General features: G+C 43.7%; 1 protein-coding gene and 1 pseudogene across 2 annotated transcripts in view; both read right to left on the minus strand.

The window, feature by feature from the left end:
• Positions 1 to 279: 279 nt before the first annotated feature.
• On the minus strand, positions 280 to 637 carry LOC112624695 (annotated as a pseudogene).
• Positions 638 to 15,088: 14,451 nt separating this feature from the next.
• Positions 15,089 to 21,566, minus strand: part of TMEM192 (transmembrane protein 192) — a 37,024-nt gene continuing 30,546 nt past the window's right edge. The window contains exon 6 of one of the 2 annotated variants that reach the window (XM_025385567.1): positions 15,089 to 16,874. In XM_025385567.1, coding sequence (XP_025241352.1) covers positions 16,736 to 16,874 — 139 coding nt within the window. In that variant the 3' untranslated portion in view covers positions 15,089 to 16,735. The remainder of the gene's footprint in view (positions 16,875 to 21,566) is intronic. The other variant, XM_025385568.1, reaches the window with a different exon arrangement.

The raw sequence follows: 21,566 nt of genomic DNA on the forward strand, positions 1-21,566 counted from the left end.
GGAGATTATTTCCTTCTCAGTAAAGAAAGCTGCCTCATACTTTTTGATGGTGTTATTTAACCAATCCTCTACTGATGAAGATTGAATCTGTAGTTTCATTCTGGCTATAACAAATAATCATTGAATTAATGATGTAGCATAGGTGGGACTATATTGCCAGGATAAATATCTGAAGTAGAGTAACAGGGTCAAAGGACATATGCATCTGTGATTCTTTTTTTTTTAATTTAATTTTTAGTTTTTTAAACAACTGGTAATCAATTTATTAAAATAGTTGACTTAAGCATCTGCAGTGGTGACTTCCACCTCAACTCCTGGCTCAATACTGATGGAAGTAATCTGCATAACAACCTCGGAAGAACTGTGCAAGTCAATGAGTCGCTTGTGGATTCTCATCTGAAAACATCTCATGTCTTAGAACGTTCACCACAGGAGTTTTTCTTGTAGTGATTCTCAAGGTCTTGGTAGGCATTCGAACTGGTCCTTTCACTTTGAGATTCTTTTCCTTTGCGCCTCTGATCAAGTCAGCACACACGTTTTCCAGGGATTTTGTGTTGCGGCTCCTTAGAGTGATTCGAATTCGGTGAATTGCCACTTCCGGCTCCACGGGTGTTTTTCCGGTATCCTTAACAGCCATGGCTGCCGTGCGGCTTCCTGACCCACTCGTTCCTCTGCAAGAGCGAACAGCGGTGAGTCAGGAGCAGGAGCTTGCGGGTCGGCGATCCACGGCACCTACGAGCGCGTCTTCTTCAAAGAGCATTCTAACAGATATTTGGAAGTCTGCCCTGCCCTCCACAGAGGTTACCAACACGTCTCGGTAGGATACAGGAGAATGCTGGTTTCTCTACAGACTTGCTCACATAAAGTGTTAACTTCTTTCCTCTATCCGCTTTGCTAACTCAGTGTCAGTCACTGAGGAGTTCTCTTATTATAACGGAAGTTTATCATCTTTTCATAGGCTTAGAAACCATTCCTGTTTCCTTTACTGTTAACTGTTCATACACTTGGCCCTTTTGGAGGCAGTCATTTTTTTTCTTTTTTCTTTTCTTTTTTTTTTTTTTTTTTTTTTTGAGACAGTGTTTGGCTCTTGTTGCCCAGGCTGGAGTGCAATGGTGCGATCTCGGCTCTCTGCAACCTCCACCTCCCGGGTTCAAGCGATTCTCCTGCCTCGGCCTCCTGAGTAACTGGGATTACAGGCACGCACCACCACGCCCGGCTAATTTTTGTATTTTTAATAGAGACGCGGTTTCAGCATGTTGGCCAGGTTGGTCTCTAACTCCTGACCTCGTGATTTGCCCGCCTTGGCCTCCCAAAGTGCTGGGATTACAGGCATGAGCCACTGTGCCTGGCCTCTTTTTCTTATGATTTGTAGGATCTTAGATCTTAGATCTTATTATTTGTAGGATCTTGTGTTAGAGAATTCTACCCTTGGTCTGTGACCCTTTTCTGGGTAAAAAAATTTTTGTTTTTGAGATGGAGTCCCACTCTGTCGCCCAGGCTGGAGTGCAGTGGCACGATCTTGGCTCACTGCAACCTCCAAGATTCTCCTGCCTCAGCATCCTGAGTAGCTGGGATTACAGGCGCATGCCACCATGCCCAGCTAGTTTTTGTATTTTTAGTAGAGATGGAGTTTCACCATGTTGGCCAGGCTCATCTTGAACTCCTGACCTCAGGTGATCCACCCGTCTTGGCCTCCCAAAGTGCTGGGATTACAGGCCTGAGCCACCATGCTTGGCTTTTCTCTTTTTTTTTTTTTTTTTTTTTTTGAGATAGGGTTTTGCTCTCTCACCCAGGCTGGAGTGCAGTAGTGCAACCACAGCTCATTGAATCCTCAGCCTCCCGAGCTCAAGTAAATCTCCCAACTGTGCCTCCTGAGTAGCTGGGACTACAGGCATGGGCCACCACACACGGCTAATTTTTTTCTATGTTTTTGTAGAAACAGGGTTTCACTATGTATTCCAGGCTGGTCTTGAATTCCTGGGCTCTAGTGATCCTTCCACCTCCACCTCTCAAAGTGCTGAGATTACAGGGCGTGAGCCACGCACCTGACCTTTATTAAAAAAAAAAAAAATTTTAGAGGTGGGGTCTTGCTATGTTGCCCAGGCTGGTCTTGAACTCCTGAGCTCAAGGGAGCCTCTTGCCTTGGCCTCCCAAAGGGTTGGGATTATGGGCATGAACCACTGCATGTGGCCCCTTTTTTTTTTTGAGAGAGAGAGAGTGTCACTGTTGCCAGGCTGGAATGCAGTGGTGCAATCTCAGCTCACTGCAACTTCCGACTTCTGGGTTCAAGTGATTCTCCTGCCTCAGCCTCCCGAGTAGCTGGGATTACACGCACATGCCACCATGCCCAGCTAATTTTTGTATTTTTAGTAGAGACAGGGTTTCACCATGTTGGCCAGGCTGGTCTTGAATTCCTGACCTCAGGTGATCCTCCCGCCTCGGCCTCCCAAAGTGCTGGGATTACAGGTGTGAGCCACGGAGCACAGTCTGGCCCCCATTTTTAACAATAAAATATTTGAATCAGCTGGGATTTAGTAGATATGAATTATGAGGCAGGGATATAACATAAGTTCTTGATGCTTTCCCTCGTTGTCTTCATAACATTTATCCTTTTCTTGGCAGGGCACCTGGGGCAGGATGATATGGTTTGGATGTTGTCCCTGCCCAAATCTCATGTTGAAATATAGTCCTTAAGAGCACCGAGGGGGCTCATGCCTGTAATCCCAGCAATTCAGGGGGACGAGATGGGCGGATCACCTGAGGTCAGGAGTTCGAGATCAGCCTGGCCAACATGGTGAAACCCCATCTCTACTAAAAATACAAAAATTAGCCAGGCATGGTGGCACACGCCTGTAATCCCAGCTACTGGGGAGGCTGAGGCAAGGGAATCGCTTGAACCTGGAAGGCAGAGGTTGCACTGAGCCAAGATCATGCCACTGCACTCTAGCCTGGGTGACACAGCGAGACTCCATCTTAAAATATATGTAGATATAATCCCCAGTGGTGAATCTAGGGCCTGGTGGTGGGAGGTGTTTGGGTCACAGGGGAGGATCCTTCATGGCTTGGTGCTGTCTTCACAATAGTGACTCAGTTCTCACAAGACCCGGTTTTGTAAAGTCTGGCACCTTCCCCTATCTTGCTCCTGCTTTCAAGTGACACGCCTGCTCCCGCTTTGACTTTCACTGTGAGAAAAGGCCCTCAGAGGCCTCCCCAGAAGTGGAGTAGATGCCTGCATCATGCTTGTACAGCCTGGAGAACCCATGAGCCAATTAAACCTCTTTTCTTTATAAATTAAAAAAATAAACATTGAATGAGCTAACTTTTCTGCAGTGAATTGAAAGAACATCTTGGCCGGGCGCGGTGGCTCAAGCCTGTAATCCCAGCACTTTGGGAGGCCGAGGCGGGTGGATCACGAGGTCAGGGGATCGAGACTATCCTGGCTAACATGGTGAAACCCCGTCTCTACTAAAAATACAAAAAACTAGCCGGGCGTGGTGGCGGGCGCCTGTAGTCTCAGCTACTTGGGAGGCTGAGGTGGGAGAATGGCGTGAACCCGGGAGGCGGAGCTTGCAGTGAGCCGAGATCACGCCACTGCACTCCAGCCTGGGAGCACAGCGAGACTCCATCTCAAAAAAAAGAAAAAAAAAAAGAACATCTTTTGGCCAGGTGCGGTGGCTCATGCCTGTAATCCCAGCATTTTTGGAGGCTGAGGCAGGTGGATCACCTGAGGTGGGGAGTTCGAGATCAGCCTGACCAACATGGCGAAACCCCATCTCTACTGAAAATACAAAATGAGCCAGGTGTGGTAGCACACACCTGTAATCCCAGCTACTTGGGAGGCTGAGGCAGGCGGATCTCCAGAGGTAGGGAGTTCAAGACCAGCCTGACCAACACGCAGAAACCCCGTCTCTACTAAAAATACAAAATGAGCTGGGCGTGGTGGCATGTACCTGTAATTCCAGCTAGACGGGAGGCTGAGGCAGGAGAATCACTTGAACCCGGGAGGTGGAGGTTGTGGTGAGCTGAGATCACACAATTGCACTCCTGCCAGGGCAACAAGAGCACACTCCAAACTCTGTCTCCAAAAAAAAAAAAAAGACCAATAAAAACACTTTTTTTTTTGAGACAATCTCATTCTGTCGCCTAGGCTGGAGTGCAGTGGCACAATCTTGACTCACAGTAACCTGTCTGCCTCCCGGGTTCAAGCGATTCTCCTGCCTCAGCCTCTAGACTAGCTGGGACAACAGGCACGCGCCACCATGCCCGGCTCATTTTTGTATTTTTAATAGAGACAGGGTTTCACCATATTGGCCAGGCTGGTCTCGAACTCCTGATCTTGTGATCCATCCACCTCAGCCTCCCAGTGCTGAGATTACAGGTGTGAGCCACCGTGCCCAGACTGAAATATCTTTCATATACTAAATTCTCATATACACTTTGGTCTATTTCTAAATTTACTATTTTGTTTCATTGATCTAATTATTCATGGGCAGTATGAATAATACATGGGCAGTATGAATAAAACGTAATAATTTTAATTATTACGTTATTATAATACACTTAATACCTTGTAGTATTAATCCTCTCATACATAGATTGAGAGAGAATTGCCATGTTTGTGACATCAAGACTTTCTATCCAAGGACACAGCATACCATTTCAAGTCTTCTTTTTATTCTTCAGTGGTGTTTTAAAGTTTTCTTCAAAAAGATCTGGGTACTTCATCTTTTTTGTTATTATTGTAAATGGGGACTTTTCTTCAATTGTGTCTCCTAACTGGTAGTTGCTTGTATTAAAGGAACTGATTTTTACTTATTAATTTCATACCCAGAACCTTACTGAATACTCTTATTTATATATTTTTGTGATAGTTTTTCTTTTCTTTTTTTGAGACAGAGTCTTGCTCTGTCACCCAGGCTGGAATGCAGTGGTGCAATCTTGGCTCACTGCAACCTCTATCTCCCAGGTTCAAGCAATTCTCCTGCCTCAGCCTCCCAAGTAGCTGGGATTACAGGTGCCTGCCAACACACCCAGCTAATTTTTGTATTTCTCGTAGAGATGGGGTTTCACCATGTTGGCTAGGCTTGTCTTGAAATCCTGACCTCAAGTGATCTGCCCCCCTCAGTCTCCCAAAATGCTAGGATTATAGGCGTGAACCACCGTGCCCGGCCTGTAATAGTTTTTCTACTTAGGTTCTTTGGAGTTAGCTGGGTAGTCAATCATTATTTGATAAGAAAATGCAATCTATATAATTTCATATACTTTTTCTTATCTAAATGTTTTGTTGGATCTTCCAGAACAATAAGAAATAGCAATAATATGAGTGAATATTTTTATTTCTGATGTTAATGGGAACATGTCTGGTGTTTCCTACTAACTTTATCCATTTATTTTATTTTATTTTAATATTATTTTTTAAAAGATAAAGAGATGGGGCCTCACTAAGTTGCCCAGGCTGGTCTCAAACTCCTGGGCTCAAGCAATCCTCATACCTCGTCCTCCCAAAGTGCTGGGATTATAGGCACGAGCCACCATGACTGGCCATCTGTTTTCTAATAGGTTACTTTTATCTTATTCATTTAAATTACAAATGTGGGCTGGGCACGGTGACTCATGCCTGTAATCTCAGCACTTTAACAGGAGTTCGAGACCAGCCTGGCCAACCTGGTGAAACCCCGTCTCTACTAAAAATACAAAAATTAGCTGGGCGTGGTGGCAGGCGCCTGTAGTGCCGGTTACTGGGGAGGCTGAGGCAGGAGAATCGCTTGAACCTGGGAGGCAGAGATTACAGTGAGCAGAGTCTGCGCCACTGTACTCCAGCCTGGACGACAGAGTGAGAATCCGTCTCCAAAAAAACACAAAATTTATTTTCAATAGAGACAAGGTCTTCATATGTTTCCCAGGCTGGTCTCCAACTCCGAGGCTCAAGCGCTTCTCCAGCGGTGGCCTCCCAGTGCTGGGATTACAGACGTGAGCCACCATACCTGGCCCCAATTTGAAATTTCTATCTGAACATCTAGTTCCTCTATAATAACAGAAATGTCTTAAATATTTAATATGGGACTGGATTAATAGGAGCAGAGCTCTAAAAGGTTAACAAATATTCCTGAATATATTGTCATACGCAATCATCAATGGTACCTTTCCAATTGTATTTTAAACTGATTCTTTTTGGTATGTAAGAAAATCGTTGATCTTCATGTTTTAGAGTTTGCCACCCTTGCTAATAGTTTTTCTTAAATTCTCTAGATGTCTAATGGTTAATTCTTAAATTTTCTTATTAATGTATAACCATTCCATGCACAAATTAATCCTGCTCCTTTATCCAACTGTACTGGTGAGCACTTTTCGACAACAGTAAATAGCAGTGATTATAAAAACGATCAGTCTTATCTCTTTTATTTCTGCTATTTTGTTATTTTTTAGTGTATCCTAGAGATAAACTTTTAAACAAGACCTTAAAAAATAATCTCTCAGTTCAGGACATCATACACAGAAAGTGAAAACAGAGCCCAGGTTACGGCTAGATTACAGGAACAGGCTTTGAGCGTGTGTGAGCGTAGTTTTTCTACTACAATTCCAGTAGTGAAATCACTGAAGTTAGTGACATGAATTCATCAACAGATATTGAGTGCCTACTTTGTGCCAGACACTGTTCTGTGTATGAAGGATACAGTAGTAAGCAAAAGATAGAACTTACATTCTATCAGGAGACAGAGACAAAGTAAGCAAGTAAGTTACATGCAGTATTTTCCCCTTATCTGCAGGGGAAACATTGCAAGACCTCGGGTGGATGCCTGGAGCCACAGATAGTACTAAACCCTACGTACACTATATTTTTTCCTATCCACACATAACTATGATAAAGTTAAATTTATAAATTAGGCACAGAGAGTAACAACATCAATAACAAAATAGAACAATTATAACAAAATACTACAATAAAAGTTATGTGTGGTGTTGGGGTGCACATCTATAATCCCAGCTACTCAGGAGGCTGACTGAAGTGGGGGGATTTTTTTTTTTTTTGAGACGGATTCTCACTCTGTCACCCAGGCTGGAGTACAGTTGTGCGATCTTGGTTCACTGCAACCTCCACCTCCCAGGTTCAAGCGATTCTCCTGCCTCAGCCTCCTGAATAGCTGGGATTACAGACACGTGCCACCATGCCTGGCTAATTTTTGTATTTTTAGTAGAGACAGGGTTTCATCATGTTGGCCAGGCTGGTCTCCCAACTCCTGACCTCAAGTGATCCAACCGTCTCGACCTCCCAAAGTGCTGGGATTACAGGCATGAGCCAAAAGTGACATTTGAACAAAGACTTGAAAAAGATATATGGGAGTTGATCATTCCAGGCAGAGGGAACAGCAAGCACAAACGTCCTCAGGTGAGAATGTGCTTGGCAATCCAAAAGTCACAGTGTGACTGACACAGGGTACACAAAAGAACAGTAGGAGAGAGGAGGTGGGGTGGGGTGGGAAGTAGAGATTTTCTAGGTCTCTGAAGGCCACTATCCAGGCTTTGGGGCTTTTACCGAGTGAAAAAGGAAACCATCAGGGTAGTATGTTTTAGAAGGATATTGTTGGCTGCTGTGTTAAGCATAGATTTTTTTTTTTTTTTTTTTTGTATGTGCATGGGGCTGGGGGTTCAGGGTGGAGAGGTGGTAAGAAGCAGAAAAACCACTTAAAAGGCTGGATGCGGTGGCTCCACTTTGGGAGGCCAAAGCAGGCGGATCATGAGGTCGGGAGTTCCAGACTAGCCTAGTGAGCATGGTGAAACCTCGTCTCTACTAAAAATAAAAAAAGCACGCCTATAATCCCAGCTACTCAAGGAGGCTGAGGAAGGAGAATCGCTTGAACCTGGGCAGTGGAGGTTGTAGTGAGCCAAGATTGCACCACTGCACTCCAGCCTGTGCAGCCTGTGTGACAGGAGTGAGACTCCATCTCAAGAAAAAAGAAAAAGAAAAAGAAAAACACTATTATAATAGGGCCAGGCACAGTGACTCATGCCTGTAATTGCAGCACTTTGGGAGGCCAAGGCGGGCGGATCACCTGAGGTCCAGAGTTTAAGACCAGCCTGGTTAACACGGTGAAACTCCCTTTCTACTAAAAATACAAAAAATCAGCTGGGTGTGGTGGTACGTGCCTATAATCCCAGCTACTCAGGAGGCTGAGGCGGGAGAATCACTTGAACCTGGGAGGCAGAGGTTGCAGTGAGCCCAGATCGTGCCACTGCACTCCAGCCTGGGCAACAGAGCAAGACTCCGTCTCAAAAAAAGAAAAAAAAACAAAACCCCGAAAGACTATTATAATAGTCCAGGTGAAGATTATAGTGGCTGAGGAAGTAGCATTGGGGGTGCCAAGAATTGCCTGGACTCTGGGTATGTTTTAAAGGAAAAGCCAGCAGGATTTGCTGATGGATTGTCTATAGGGCTTGAGAGAAAGAGGAGTTGCCATTACAGAGGTGGAAGAGACTGTGGCAGATGGCTCAGCTGGGGACATGTTCTGTTTCAGGTGTTTTTTTCTATACCCAAGTAGTGATCTAGAAGAGGCAGTTGGATACATGTGTCTGGAGTTCAGGGAGGAAGGCCTGGCTGAAGATTCACATTTGGAAATTACCAGCTCATAAATTCTATCAAAGTCATGAGATTGTGTGAGACACCAAAAGCGTGAACGCTGATGGAGAAGCCAAGAGGCCCAGGGGTTGAGTCCTGGAGAATACCAATGAAAAGGAACTTGCAAAGCAGATAAAAGAAGCTAGTGAAGTAGAAGAAAACCAGGAGAATGTAGTGTCCTGGAAGCCAAGCTGAAATAAAGAGTCAAGGAAGAAGTGATCAACTGTGGGGAAAAGAAAGAGAGATCAGACTGTTACTGTGTTTGTGTAGAAAAGGAAGACATAAGAAACTCCATTTTGATCTGTACTAAGAAAAATTGTTTCTGCTTTGAGATGCTGTCAACCTGTAACTTTAGCCCCAACCCTGTGCTCACAGAAACATGTGCTGTATTGAATCAAAGTTTAATGGATTTAGGGCTGTGCAGGATGCGCCTTGTTAACAATATGTTTGCAGGCAGTATGCTTGGTAAAAGTCATCGCCCTTCTCCATTCTCGATTAACCAGGGACACAATGCACTGCGGAAAGCCGCAGGGACCTCTGCCCAAGAAAGTCTGGGTATTGTCCAAGGTTTCCCCCCACTGAGCCTGAGATATGGCCTCGTGGGAAAGGAAAGGCCTTACCATCCCCCAGCCTGACACCCGTAAAGGGTCTGTGCTGAGGAGGAGTAGGGAAAGAGGGAGGCCTCTTTGCAGTTGAGATAAGAGAAAGGCTTCTGTCTCCTGCTCATCCCTGGGAATGGAATGTCTCAGTGTAAAGCAGACCATTCCCATTCGTTCTATTCTGAGATAGGAGAAAACCGCCCTGTGGCTGGAGGCGAGATATGCTGGCAGCAGTACTGCTCTGTTACTCTTTGCTACACTGAGATGTTTGTGTAAGGAGAAACATAAATCTAGCCTACCTGCACATCCGGACACAGTACCTTGCCTTGAACTTATGATACACATTCCTTTGCTCACATGTTTCCCTGCTGACCTTCTCCCCACCTGTTGCCCTGCTACATTCCCCTCGCCAAGATAGTAAAACTAATGATCAATACATACTGAGGGAACTCAGAGACCGGCGCCGGTGCAGGTCCTTGCATGCTGGATGTGCCAGTCCCCTGGGCCCACTGTTCTTTCTTTATACTTTGTCTCTATGTCTTATTTATTTTCTCAGTCTCTCGTCCCACCTGATGAGAAATACCCACAGGTGTGGAGGGGCAGACCCCATTCAATCAACTGAGCCAAGTGTTGCTGATAAGTTAAAAGAGGAGACCTATGCATTCATCTCCAACTTCAGCAATGTGGAAGGAAGTTATTGGTGACCTTGCCAAGAACAGTTTCAGTAGAGTAGTAGAGTGAAGAGTGAGACTGGATAGAGAGGAGGGGACAAGAATTAGAGATAGACTTCCCTGGTTTATGAATGAAACAATATTCTTTAGGAAACCTAGGGAATGTTTTCAAATCTTAAATTTGTGATTGTCACATATTCAAAGTTTGATTCTTCAAGAACTCAAGAGCTTACCAGGTGTGAGTTTTGTATTCAAGATTTATAAAAGCATCTCAGTTCAGACTGAGATCACTAAAATATCTGAAACAGACAGACTTGTTAAAGGGCATGCCTTTCTAGCCTTTTCTGTAAAAAGAACAGGAAAAGGAAAATATAAAATTCATTTGCCATTGACTTTCTGAATGGTTAAAGCATAAAGATAAATTTTTTTTCCCATGAGCCTTATCATACCATACATCTCAGCCATATTAACACAAGGTCTAATTTAGAGAAGAACAACTGAATTGATCAAACCCAATAGTTGGTTTATTTGTCTATGGTGTTAACTCCTCCTTCCACTCCCCACCACCAACCACCACCATTAAAATGTAGATACCGTGAAAACAGGCATCCTTTCTGTCCTATTGACCCCTGAATGCACAGCACCTGGAATACTTTCTGGCACACAGTCAGCTCTCAAATGTTAAGTGTTAAATAAAATTAAACTAAATGCATGTGTATGGAGACACTTTTGGTTGTCACAAGATTCCAAGAGCATCCTAGTAACCAGGATGCTGTTAAACATCCTACAATGCACAGGAGACACCCCTCCCCCAACAAAGAATTGTTCAACCCAAAATGTCAGTAGGACTGGGTTGAAAAACCTTGTCTTAGAGAAATTTGGGGAAAAATAAAAAAAGAGAAAGGATTAACTTGACTCAAATAAGACTTTTGTTTGAATCCCGGGAAGAAGAAAGAGGGCCTATGGCAGAAGCCTGGATATACTAAAATTCACTCAAGCCACTGGCAGCTCTCCCATGACAAGAAGATATGCAATCCCAGCCAGGTGCTGTGCCTCACGCCTGCAATCCCAGCACTTTGGGAGGTAGAGGCAGGTGGATCACGAGGTCAGGAATTCGAGACCAGCCTGGCCAACACAGTGAAACCCTGTCTCTCCTAAAAATACAAAAATTAGCCAGGTGTGGTGGCAGGCACCTGTAATCCCAGCTACTTGGGAGACTGAGGCATGAGAATTGCTTGAACCTGGTAGGCAGAGGTTGCAGTGAGCTGAGAGCGTGCCACTGCACAGCCTGGGAGATAGAACAAGACTCTGTCTCCAAAAAATTAAAAAATATATATATCCAATGTGGCTCTGGTTATTCATTAGTGTAAAATTTTCACCAGTGCTGGGGGAGAAAGAATCCAGGCTGCAGTGTTTAAACAGTAAATGATAAAAGAACCCCAAACAACAAACTAGGATGTATTTCTAACAAACATTGGGACTATCTTTAACATGTAAAGGAAGATTTTATATATATAGTTTTTTTTTTTTTTTTTTTTTTGAGACATAGTCTCCCTCTGCACATGTAGGCTGGAGTGCAGTGGTGCGATCTTGGCTCACTGCAACCTCCGCCTCCCAGGTTTGACTGATTCTCCTGATTCAGCCTCCTGAGTAGCTGGACTACAGGAACCTGCCACCATGCCCAGCTAATTTTTATTTTTATTTTATTTATTAATTTATGTATTTATTTATTTTGAGATGGAGTCTCACTCTATCACCCAGGCTGGAGTGCAGTGGTGCAATCTTGGCTCACTGCAACCTCTGCCTCCCGGGTTCAGGCGATTCTCCTGCCTCAGCCTCTAGCTGGGATTACAGGTGCGTGTCACCACGCCCAGCTAATTTTTGTATTTTTAGTAGAGACGGGGTTTCTTGATGTTGGTCAGGCTGGTCTCGAACTCCTGACCTTGTGATCTGCCCGCCTTGGCCTCCCAAAGTGCTGGGATTATAGGCGTGAACCACTGTGCCCAGCCTTAATTTTGTATTTTTAGTAGAAACAGGGTTTCACCGGTTGGCCAGGCTGGTCTCAAACCCCTGACCTCAAGTGATCCACCTGCCTCAGCCTCCCAAAGTGCTGGGATTACAGGTGTGAGCCACCACGCCCGGCCAGAAGATTCTATTTGTTAAGAAAAAGAATATCCCAGGACAATAATAAGCAAAGGACTTGAATATATACGTCATAAAAGATTTATAAAAGACCAAATAACTTGGAAAAAATGTTTAACACTTCATTAGTATCCACAGAAATGCAATTTGAGACAATGACATAGTCATCAGATGGGTCAAGACTTAAATAAGATAACACCCACTATTAGTAAGAGTATGGAGACCAGGTGAGCTGGCTCACGCCTAAAATCTTAGCATTTTGGGAGGCCAAAGCAGGTAGATCAAGTGAGGTCAGGAGTTCAAGATCAGCTGGCCAACATGGTGAATCCCTGTCTCTACTAGAAATACAATTTTTTTTTTTTTTTGAGATGGAGTCTTGCTCTGCTCTGTCACCAGGCTGGAGTGCAGTGGCACCATCTTGGCTCACTGCAATCTCTGCCTCCCAGGCTCAAGCGATTCTCCTGCCTTAGCCTCCTGAGTAGCTGGGATTACAGGCGCCCTGCACCACACCTGGCTGATATTTGTATTTTTGGTAGAGATGGGGTTTCACCATCTTGGCCAGGCTGGTCTCGAACTCCTGACCTCATGATCCACCCACTTCAGCCTCCCAAAGTGCTGGGATTACAGGCGTAAGCCACCACACCCAGCCCAAATTTTTAGTATTTTTGTACTAAAAAATCGTGGCACGCGTCTGTAGTCCTAGCTACTTGGGAGGCTGAGGCAGGAAAATTGCTTGAACCCAGTAGGAGGAGGTTGCAGTGAGGAGGTCCCGGATCACACCACTGCACTCCAGCCTGGGAGACAGAGTGAGACTAAAAAAAAAAAAGTGTACATTGGTATAATTCCTTGGTAGTGAGATTTCAAATAACTGTTTTGCTTTGTATTTTTCCATATTGCCATTTAAAAAAATGAGCTTTTAACTTTATAATAAGTCATGATAGTGTTGTCATTTGGAATACATACACATACACATATACCTCTATCTATCTATCTATCTATCTACCTACCTACCTACCTATACACATATATACTTATAATAAAAGGTTTACTATACCTTCCCTAGTTCAGGGCCATATCTTTCTGCCACGCATATTTCTTCCATATTGAACTACGATTTGATCCTCCTGAAACTAAAACTGACGTCGTCACTTCCTTGCTTGCAATGCTTCAGAGGATCCCATTAACAACAAGATAAAGTGTGGTTCCAGCATAGTATCAAGGCCATCCAAGCTCTGACCCTGTCTACCTCTTCACCCAGCTCCACCTCACATTTTTGGTTCCAGCTACACACAGTGCTTGTGATATTTTGTAGTTATTTGCCTTCCCACTTTACTCATTGTTTTGTCTGGCATTCTTAAAACCCTCTACCCTCTTGCCCTCAGGGTGCCCCCTGAAGTGGAGCTCCTACAGCATGTTGTGCCTACTGTCATTACTGCACTTAGCATGGAGTCTGGAAATCTATTCCTTGCTTTCTTTAGAATGTAAGCTGCCCACCAGAGTCTTTAATTTCTGTATTCTCAGTGCTAGCACAATTACCATCCGGGTGAATAGAACATTTAACATTTAAATTGTTTTGTTTGTTTTTCTGTTTTGTTACTTCTTTTTTTTTTTTTTTTTTTTTTTTTGGAGATAGAGTCTAGCTGTTGCCCAGGCTGGAATGCAGTGGCGCAATTTCAGCTCACTGCAACCTCTGCCTCCTGTGTTCAAGCGATTCTCCTGCCCCAGCCTCCTGAGTAGCTGGGATTACAGACACGTGCCACCATGCCCGTATTTTGTATTTTTAGTAAAGATGATATTTTACCATGTTGGCCAGGCTGGTCTTGCGCTCCTAACCTCAGGTGATCCGCCCGCCTCAGCCTCCCAAAGTGCTGGGATTACTGGGGTGAACCACTGCACCGGCTGTTTTGCTACTTCTGATACTTAGTTTCATTTTCATTTACTGTTTGAAATGTTCATTATTGCATTCAGAAAAATGTTGATGATTATACAACAAACATGTTGATGATTACATGAGAACATGGGCACCCTAACTTTTTTTTTTTTTTTTTTTGAGACGGAGTCTCGCTCTGTCACCCAGGCTGGAGTGCAGTGGCCGGATCTCAGCTCACTGCAAGCTCCGCCTCCCGGGTTCACGCCATTCTCCTGCCTCAGCCTCCCGAGTAGCTGGGACTACAGGGACCCGCCACCTCGCCCGGCTAGTTTTTTGTATTTTTTAGTAGAGACGGGGTTTCACCGTTTTAGCCAGGATGGTCTCGATCTCCTGACCTTGTGATCCGCCCGTCTCGGCCTCCCAAAGTGCTGGGATTACAGGCTTGAGTCACCGCGCCCGGCCTCACCCTAACTTTTTAACTACACTGTTCCTTGTAAACAAAGTTCATCCCATAAATCTCAGAAACTGACTACAGATGCAAATTAAATTTTAAAAATAAATAAGAGTTAATCATCTACCACTGGTGTTCCCTTTTGAAAAGAAAAACAACTGAAGGCAAAGTTTATAGGCTCTTCCAGAACAGAGAAACAGATTTCTAGAGAAGGCAATGGCTTTGAGATACACTTATCAAAAAGAAAGGAAGGCTGGGCACAGTGGCTCACACCTGTAATCCCAACACTTTGGGAGGTCAAGGAGGGCAGATCACAAGGTCAGGAGTTTGAGACTAGCCTGGTCAGCAATGGTGAAACCCTGTCTGTACTAAAAATACAAAAATTAGCCAGACATGGTGGCATGTGCCTCTAATCCCAGCTACTTAGGAGGCTGAGGTAGGAGAATTTCTTAACCCCGGGAGGCAGAGGTTGCAGTGAGCCGAGATCATGCAACTGTGCTCCAGTCTGGGCGACAGAGCGAGACTCTGTCTCCAAAAAAAAAAAAAAAGAAAGAAAGAAAGGAAGGAAGGCACCATTGCACTCCAGCCTGTATGACAGGGCGAGACTCTGTCTCAAAAACAAAAAAAAACAACCCAAAAAAATAAAAAAAAAAGAAAGGGAGAAAGGCAATTTTAAAAATACATTTTGGCTTTAGTTTGTGAATGTTGTGTGCAAGTGACAAACAATCTTTTCTTTTTTTCTGAGAGACAGTGTCTCACTGTTGCCCAGGCTGGTCTCAAACTCCTGGCCTCGAGTGATCCTCCTGCCTCAGCCTCCTGAGTAGCTAAGATTACAGGCATGAGCAATCATCTTTATCTTAGTAGAAAACTTTTAGAATGCCCCAGCAATGCCTGTATCTAAAATAAACAGGTATTTGCCCTCCATAAATCAAATAGATGTGGCCAAATCAATATATCCCTTGCCTATACAATTATATCGAACACATCCCTATATAGTTACATATCAAATATTGAATATTCAGCTAATGATCAAAAAAGATGAACATAGTCACAAATATCCCCTTCCTTCATATTCAGCCTTCAACCAAAAGTCTTTCTAAGGCAGCATATAATAGAGCTAATAACAAATTGACGAATTAAAGGGGCATACTAGGAAAAATGGAGAAATAATGCCATTTGCTCTGAAAAATACTTCATTTTTATCTTAAGAATCAGATATGTTTAATATCTGCATATAACTTAATACGCATTTTATCCATTACATTTTTAAAGTATAATCTAAGGCTTTAAAAGGTATCTTTTTTTATAGTAATTCAAAATTACAGAAGATGCCTTTCCTATAATTGAAGTTATTGATCAATTGAAGGTATAACCAGACTGAAATATACAGCAGCTTCTTGAAGAATGGCAGAAATAAAGTGAAAGTTCTAAATTCTTCTCTGAATTTTTCAGCTATTGCTAATGGAAGGTGCTGCCAATATAATAGGTAACACAGTTTTGTCTAACACTGGTCCAAGTAATCATCATATCTTATTTATTTTTATTTTTATTTTTTTGAGACGGAGTCTCGCTGTGTCACCCAGGCTGGAGTGCAGTGGCGCGATCTTGGCTCACTGCAAGTTCCGCCTCCTGGGTCCACACCGTTCTCCTGCCTCAGCCTCCCGAGTAGCTGGGACTACAGGCACCTACCACCATGCCCGGCTAATTTTTTTGTATTTTCAGTAGAGATGGGGTTTCACTGTGTTAGCCAGGATGGTCTCGATCTCCTGACCTCGTGATCTGCCGCGCCCGGCCCTTATTTCTTAAGAATAGAAAACTGTAGAAGTTTGCATAGTAGATCATCTGGTGAGACCTCAGTCCTATGGTGAGAAAATTCTCTATAAAAGCTACATGGCCCATGATGTCATCCACCACCACATAAGCATATAAAATACATGATAAGGCTCTCCAGGAAAAAACATTCACAAGAAATAATGACTTCTTTCATCAGCTTAAAAGTGGGAAGAACTTATTTGATTAAAACCCTCTTTAAAATCGATTGTCTTGTTAGACTTCTCCTACCCATAATGAAATCATTACAGGGTTCTAATGTCAGGTGGAAAAGTGTTGACTATGGAGTTGTTTAGCCTCTGATTCTAGGATAAACCAAACAGTTAAATAATTTCCAAAAGTACAAAACAGACATTCCCCTCAAGTTACCCGGGCTTCTACAGGTACTTTTCAAGTGACCTACAAGCCCTATATTTTAAACAGCCACAGAAGTCAGAACCAAATTCAGGTTTCCAGCAAACACTGTAAACTGCAGTTCCCTGTGGCAGCCTGTCAGGTGGTCAGGCAGTCTGAAGGACTCTGGGTTCCTCTGCAATTGCTGTCATGACCACGAGCCTCTCACGTTCTACTTGGCTGGCCGTCCAGGTCTGAGGAAGTGAGAGCCAACAACCGCTTACTCAGCAGCGCATTGTGTCGCTTCAGGTATTCAATGGTGTCTCCTTGCTTTTCAACAATTTCTTCTAGGCCTGAAATAGTCCTGCAAATAATCAAGATATAAACGGGTTACACATATTCCCCAATACTCATTAGTGTCTTTGCAAACGAGTACCTATGAGTTTTTAGTAAAGCATATTGTATTTGTTACCTTTTCTTAGATGTCAGAAGCCAGGGCAATATTGCCAAATAATAATATTTTCCTAAATCATTTTAGTAACTTCTACTCTTGAAATAAATTTAAAATGTTATAAACTTTCACAACTCTACATTTTAAAAAAGGTCATCACTGCTTTATTTAAGAAAGATCCTAATTTGTTAGAGTAAGATAATTGAGTATAAGTGATCAACTTAAATGGCATTTAAAGATAAGTAAAGGCAAAATTCATTCAATAATCAAATGACGATTAAAATAGACAACTCTGATCATGAGAAACAATTTTTTAAATGTATGGCATTTATTTCTTTTTGCATTTCTCCTTTTTTCTCCCATACCACAAACATGTATCTTTTTGCACTTGACACAAATAAAAATACTATTTAAATATATAAAACAAACAAACAAAAAATCTAACTCCTTCCTACACTACTGCCCCAACCCACTTTGGTCTCACTGCTCAGAAGTAATAGCTATAAAGTGTTTTTAATTTCTTTTTTTTTTTCTCTTTTGAGACAGAGTCTCCCTGTCTCCCAGGCTGGAGTGCAGTGGTGCGATTTCGGCTCACTGCAAGCTCCGCCTCCCGGGTTCACGCCATTCTCCTGCCTCAGCCTCCCAAGTAGCTGGGACTACAGGTGCCCGCCACCATGCCCAGCCAATTTTTTGTATTTTTAGTAGAGATGGGGTTTCACCGTGTTAGCCAGGATGGTCTCGATCTCCTGACCTCGTGATCCGCCCACCTCGGCCTCCCAAAGTGCTGCGATTACAGGCGTGAGCCACTGTGCCCAGCGAGTGTTTTTAATTTCCTTCCACTAATTTAAGATATTAGTACTAGGAATAGTGATGATGATAATGATAATGACAATAATATGCCAGATAAATTTTAATGTTGACTAAAAATTGCCTATTCAAGAAATAAAATGTTATTGGATGTGTTTTACTCAGATATCCTGTATGTGCTAAAAGGGAAATATTTCAAGGGATGGTGAGAAATTCAGTATGAAAAATATCACATGGGAATGGTCCCATGTGAACAAAAAAGATTTATTCTTAGAAATAGTTATGCTTATAAATAATGTGGTTACAGGAATGGGCTACGTAACCACGTTACTATTATTATTATTTTTTGAGACACAGTCTAGCTCTGTCATTCAGGCTGGAGTGCAGTGGCATGATCTCCGTTCACTGCAACCTCCGCCTCCTGGGTTTAAGCGATTCTCCTGCCTCAGCCTCCTGGGTAGCTGGGATTACCGGCGCCCACCACCACGCCCAGCTAATTTTTGTATACTTAGCAGAGATGGGGTTTCACCATGCTGACCAGGCTGGTCTGAACTGACCTCAGGTGATCCACCCGCCTCAGCCTCACAAAGTGCTGGGATTACAGGCATGAGCCACCACGTCCGGCATAAACTGAATTTTATTGACCCCAAGTTAACCCCATGAGGTGAAAGGAATACATTTTAAAGTTTTCCATTAAGTCATAAGAGGGCAATATTAGGTAAACTCTTCAGTGCTCAGGGAGAACAAGATGAAATATGAAAAGGGTCAAGGTCAGGAAGACCAGTCTCTGAATTTAATAAGCCCAAAAGTTAACAAAGAGATAATCAAGAATTGATACTAAAGTTATTCCTCTATTTAGGATACAATGAAGAAAAAGAGTGAACAAAATAAGAAGGCAGATCATGGTAGGTGAAAAGTGACAAAAAAGGTTGTATTTTCTGGCCGGGCGTGGTGGCTCAAGCCTGTAATCCCAGCACTTTGGGAGGCCGAGACGGGCGGATCACGAGGTCAAGAGATCGAGATCATCCTGGCTAACACGGTGAAACCCCGTCTCTACTAAAAAAATACAAAAAATACAAAAAACTAGCCGGGCGAGGTGGCGGGCGCCTGTAGTCCCAGCTACTCGGGAGGCTGAGGCTAGAGAATCGCTTGAACCTGGGAGGCAGAGGTTGCAGTGAGCCAGGATCGTGCCATTGCACTCCAGCCTGGGCAACAGAGTGAGACTCCTCTCAAAAAAAAAAAAAAAGAAAGAAAAAAAGAACAACAGACGTGACGCAGATAAAGAAGAAAAGGGGTCTGAAGTCTGAGCTTTGGGCACACCAATCTTTAGGAGTCTGGAAGGCGAAGGGGAGCAGGATAAAGAGACTGAAAAAGGAAGGGCCGGCAAGGAAACCAGGAGAGCCCAGGGAAGCATTTCAAGGAACAGGCAGTGGTTAACTGTGCCCACTGCCATTGAGAGGCAAACACAAGGACCAAGAGTCAGTTCACTCTGGATTGGGCAAAGTAGAGGCCATTGGAGGGACTGCAGGGGAAGATGGGAGTAGGGTGACCAGTAAGGAGACTCTTGCATATCCAGGTGAGAGATGTTAGTGGCAGTGGAGGTAGAGAGCAGTGGTTGGATTATTATTTTATTTTTATTTTTATTTTATTTATTTATTTAGAGACAGAGTCTCACTCAGTTTATTTATTTATCTATTTAGAGACAGAGTCTCACTCAGTTTATTTATTTATTTATTTAGGGACAGAGTCTCACTCTGTCACCCAGGCTGGAGTGCAGTGGTGCCATCTTGGCTTACCTCAATCTCCACCTCCCGGGTTCAAGTGATTCTTCTGTTTCAGCCTCCCAAGTAGCTGAGATTACAGGTGTGAGCCACTGCACCCGGCCAGATTATTATTTTAGAGACAGACCCAACAGGACTTGCTGATGGGTTATCTGGGTGGTGGTGGGGTGAAGGAAGTCAAGGATGATGCCAGCTTTCCGGCCTGAGCAACCTGTTGAAGAGCCATGCTACTTCCCAAGATGGGGTGGGGAGAAGGTTGAATTTGAGTTGGGAGAGGGCTCTGTGTTGGACACATTAAGTTTGCAGACATCCAAACTGGAGATGCTGATGGCTAATGAGAAAGTCAGATACACAAATCTGGACCACAGGGGAAATACACAGTTGGAGATACATGTTTAGGAGTCAGCAGCATATTTATGGGATCTATTTTTCTGTTGTTGTTTATATCCACTTAACACTCATACAGAGTTTAAAAAAAAAAAAAGGTTCACAATGAAAAACAACAATTCCCTCCCTCACTCCTCATGATCCACCACCTCTGAGTTTCAGGTCCAAAGGCAGCCACTTCAACTCTTTGTAACTGTTTCTTCTATATTTCTCTGTATTTCCAAATAATGAGATTATACAATTTCTTGATTTTTCCATGTTTGCTATTTATCTGCAGACTTTCTATATAAGAAATTAGAATTTAGCTCTCTTACTTTCCCCAAATCCATATACATATAAATTTAATGTCTTCTTTCTTGTAGCCTCTTAATCCAGTAAGCAATATTCCAATTTTGGGTTAAATCAATATTCAGAATCTGTAATATCACTATGTAGATATTAGCCACAGTTAAATAAATATGTAACAGTTGGCTAAATATTAGCTAGAGTTAAGCCATGTAAATCAGCCTTCTGATTTACCTAGAATTAATAATCACCTCGTTTTTTGTTTATATAGTTTTGTTTTTTGAGTCAGGGTCTCACTCTGTCGCCCAGGATGGAGTGCAGTGGCTCTCTGCAGCCTCAGTCTCCTGGCCTCAATCAATCCTCTCACCTCAGCCTCTTGAGTAGCTGGGACCACAGGTGCCTGCCACCACACTTGGCTAATTTTTTGTACTTTTGCAGAGACAGGGTTTTGGCATGTTGCCCAGGCTGGTCTTGAACTCCAGGGCTTCAGTGGTCCACCCATCTTGACCTCCCAAAGTGCTGAGATCACAGGCGTGAGCCACCACATGGGCCTGTATAGTTTTTTACATCTACTTTAGCCCCAAGATCTCCAACAGATGTGAATGATATTTTAATTACCATGGAAGTCACTTAGGGAGAGACTGTATAGAAACAAGGGAGGGCAGACCGGGCTGGCTGTTCGGGAGGCTAAAGTGGGAGGATTGCTTGAGCCCAGGAGTTTGAGGCCAGCCTGGGCAACACAGAGAGACTCCATCCCTTAAAAAGAAAGAAACAGGCCGGGCGAGGTGGCTCATGCCTGTAATCCCAGCACTTTGGGAAGCCGAGGCTGGCGGATCACCTGAGGTCAGGAGTTTGAGACCAGCCTGACTAACATGGAGAAACCCCATCTCTACTAAAAATACAAAATTAGCCAGGCTAATATACAGGTGCCGCATGCCTGTAATCCCATCTACTGGGGAGGCTGAGGCAGGAGAATCGCTTGAAACTGGGAGGTGGAGGTTGCAGTGAGCCAAGATCATGCCATTGCACACCAGCCTGGGCAACAAGAGCAAAACTCCATCTCAAAAAAAAAAAAGAAAAAAGAAAAAAACAAAGACACCTATAAAAAAAGGTGCTTTGGGGCCGGGCGCGGTGGCTCAAGCCTGTAATCCCAGCACTTTGGGAGGCCGAGACGGGTGGATCACGAGGTCAGGAGATCGAGACCATCCTGGCTAACACGGTGAAACCCCGCCTCTACTAAAAAATACAAAAAACTAGCCGGGCGAAGTGGCGGGCGCCTGTGGTCCCAGCTACTTGGGAGGCTGAGGCAGGAGAATGGCGTAAACCCGGGAGGCGGAGCTTGCAG

This window comes from Theropithecus gelada, chromosome 5, assembly GCF_003255815.1.
Source record: "Theropithecus gelada isolate Dixy chromosome 5, Tgel_1.0, whole genome shotgun sequence".
NCBI classification, from domain to species: domain Eukaryota; kingdom Metazoa; phylum Chordata; class Mammalia; order Primates; family Cercopithecidae; genus Theropithecus; species Theropithecus gelada.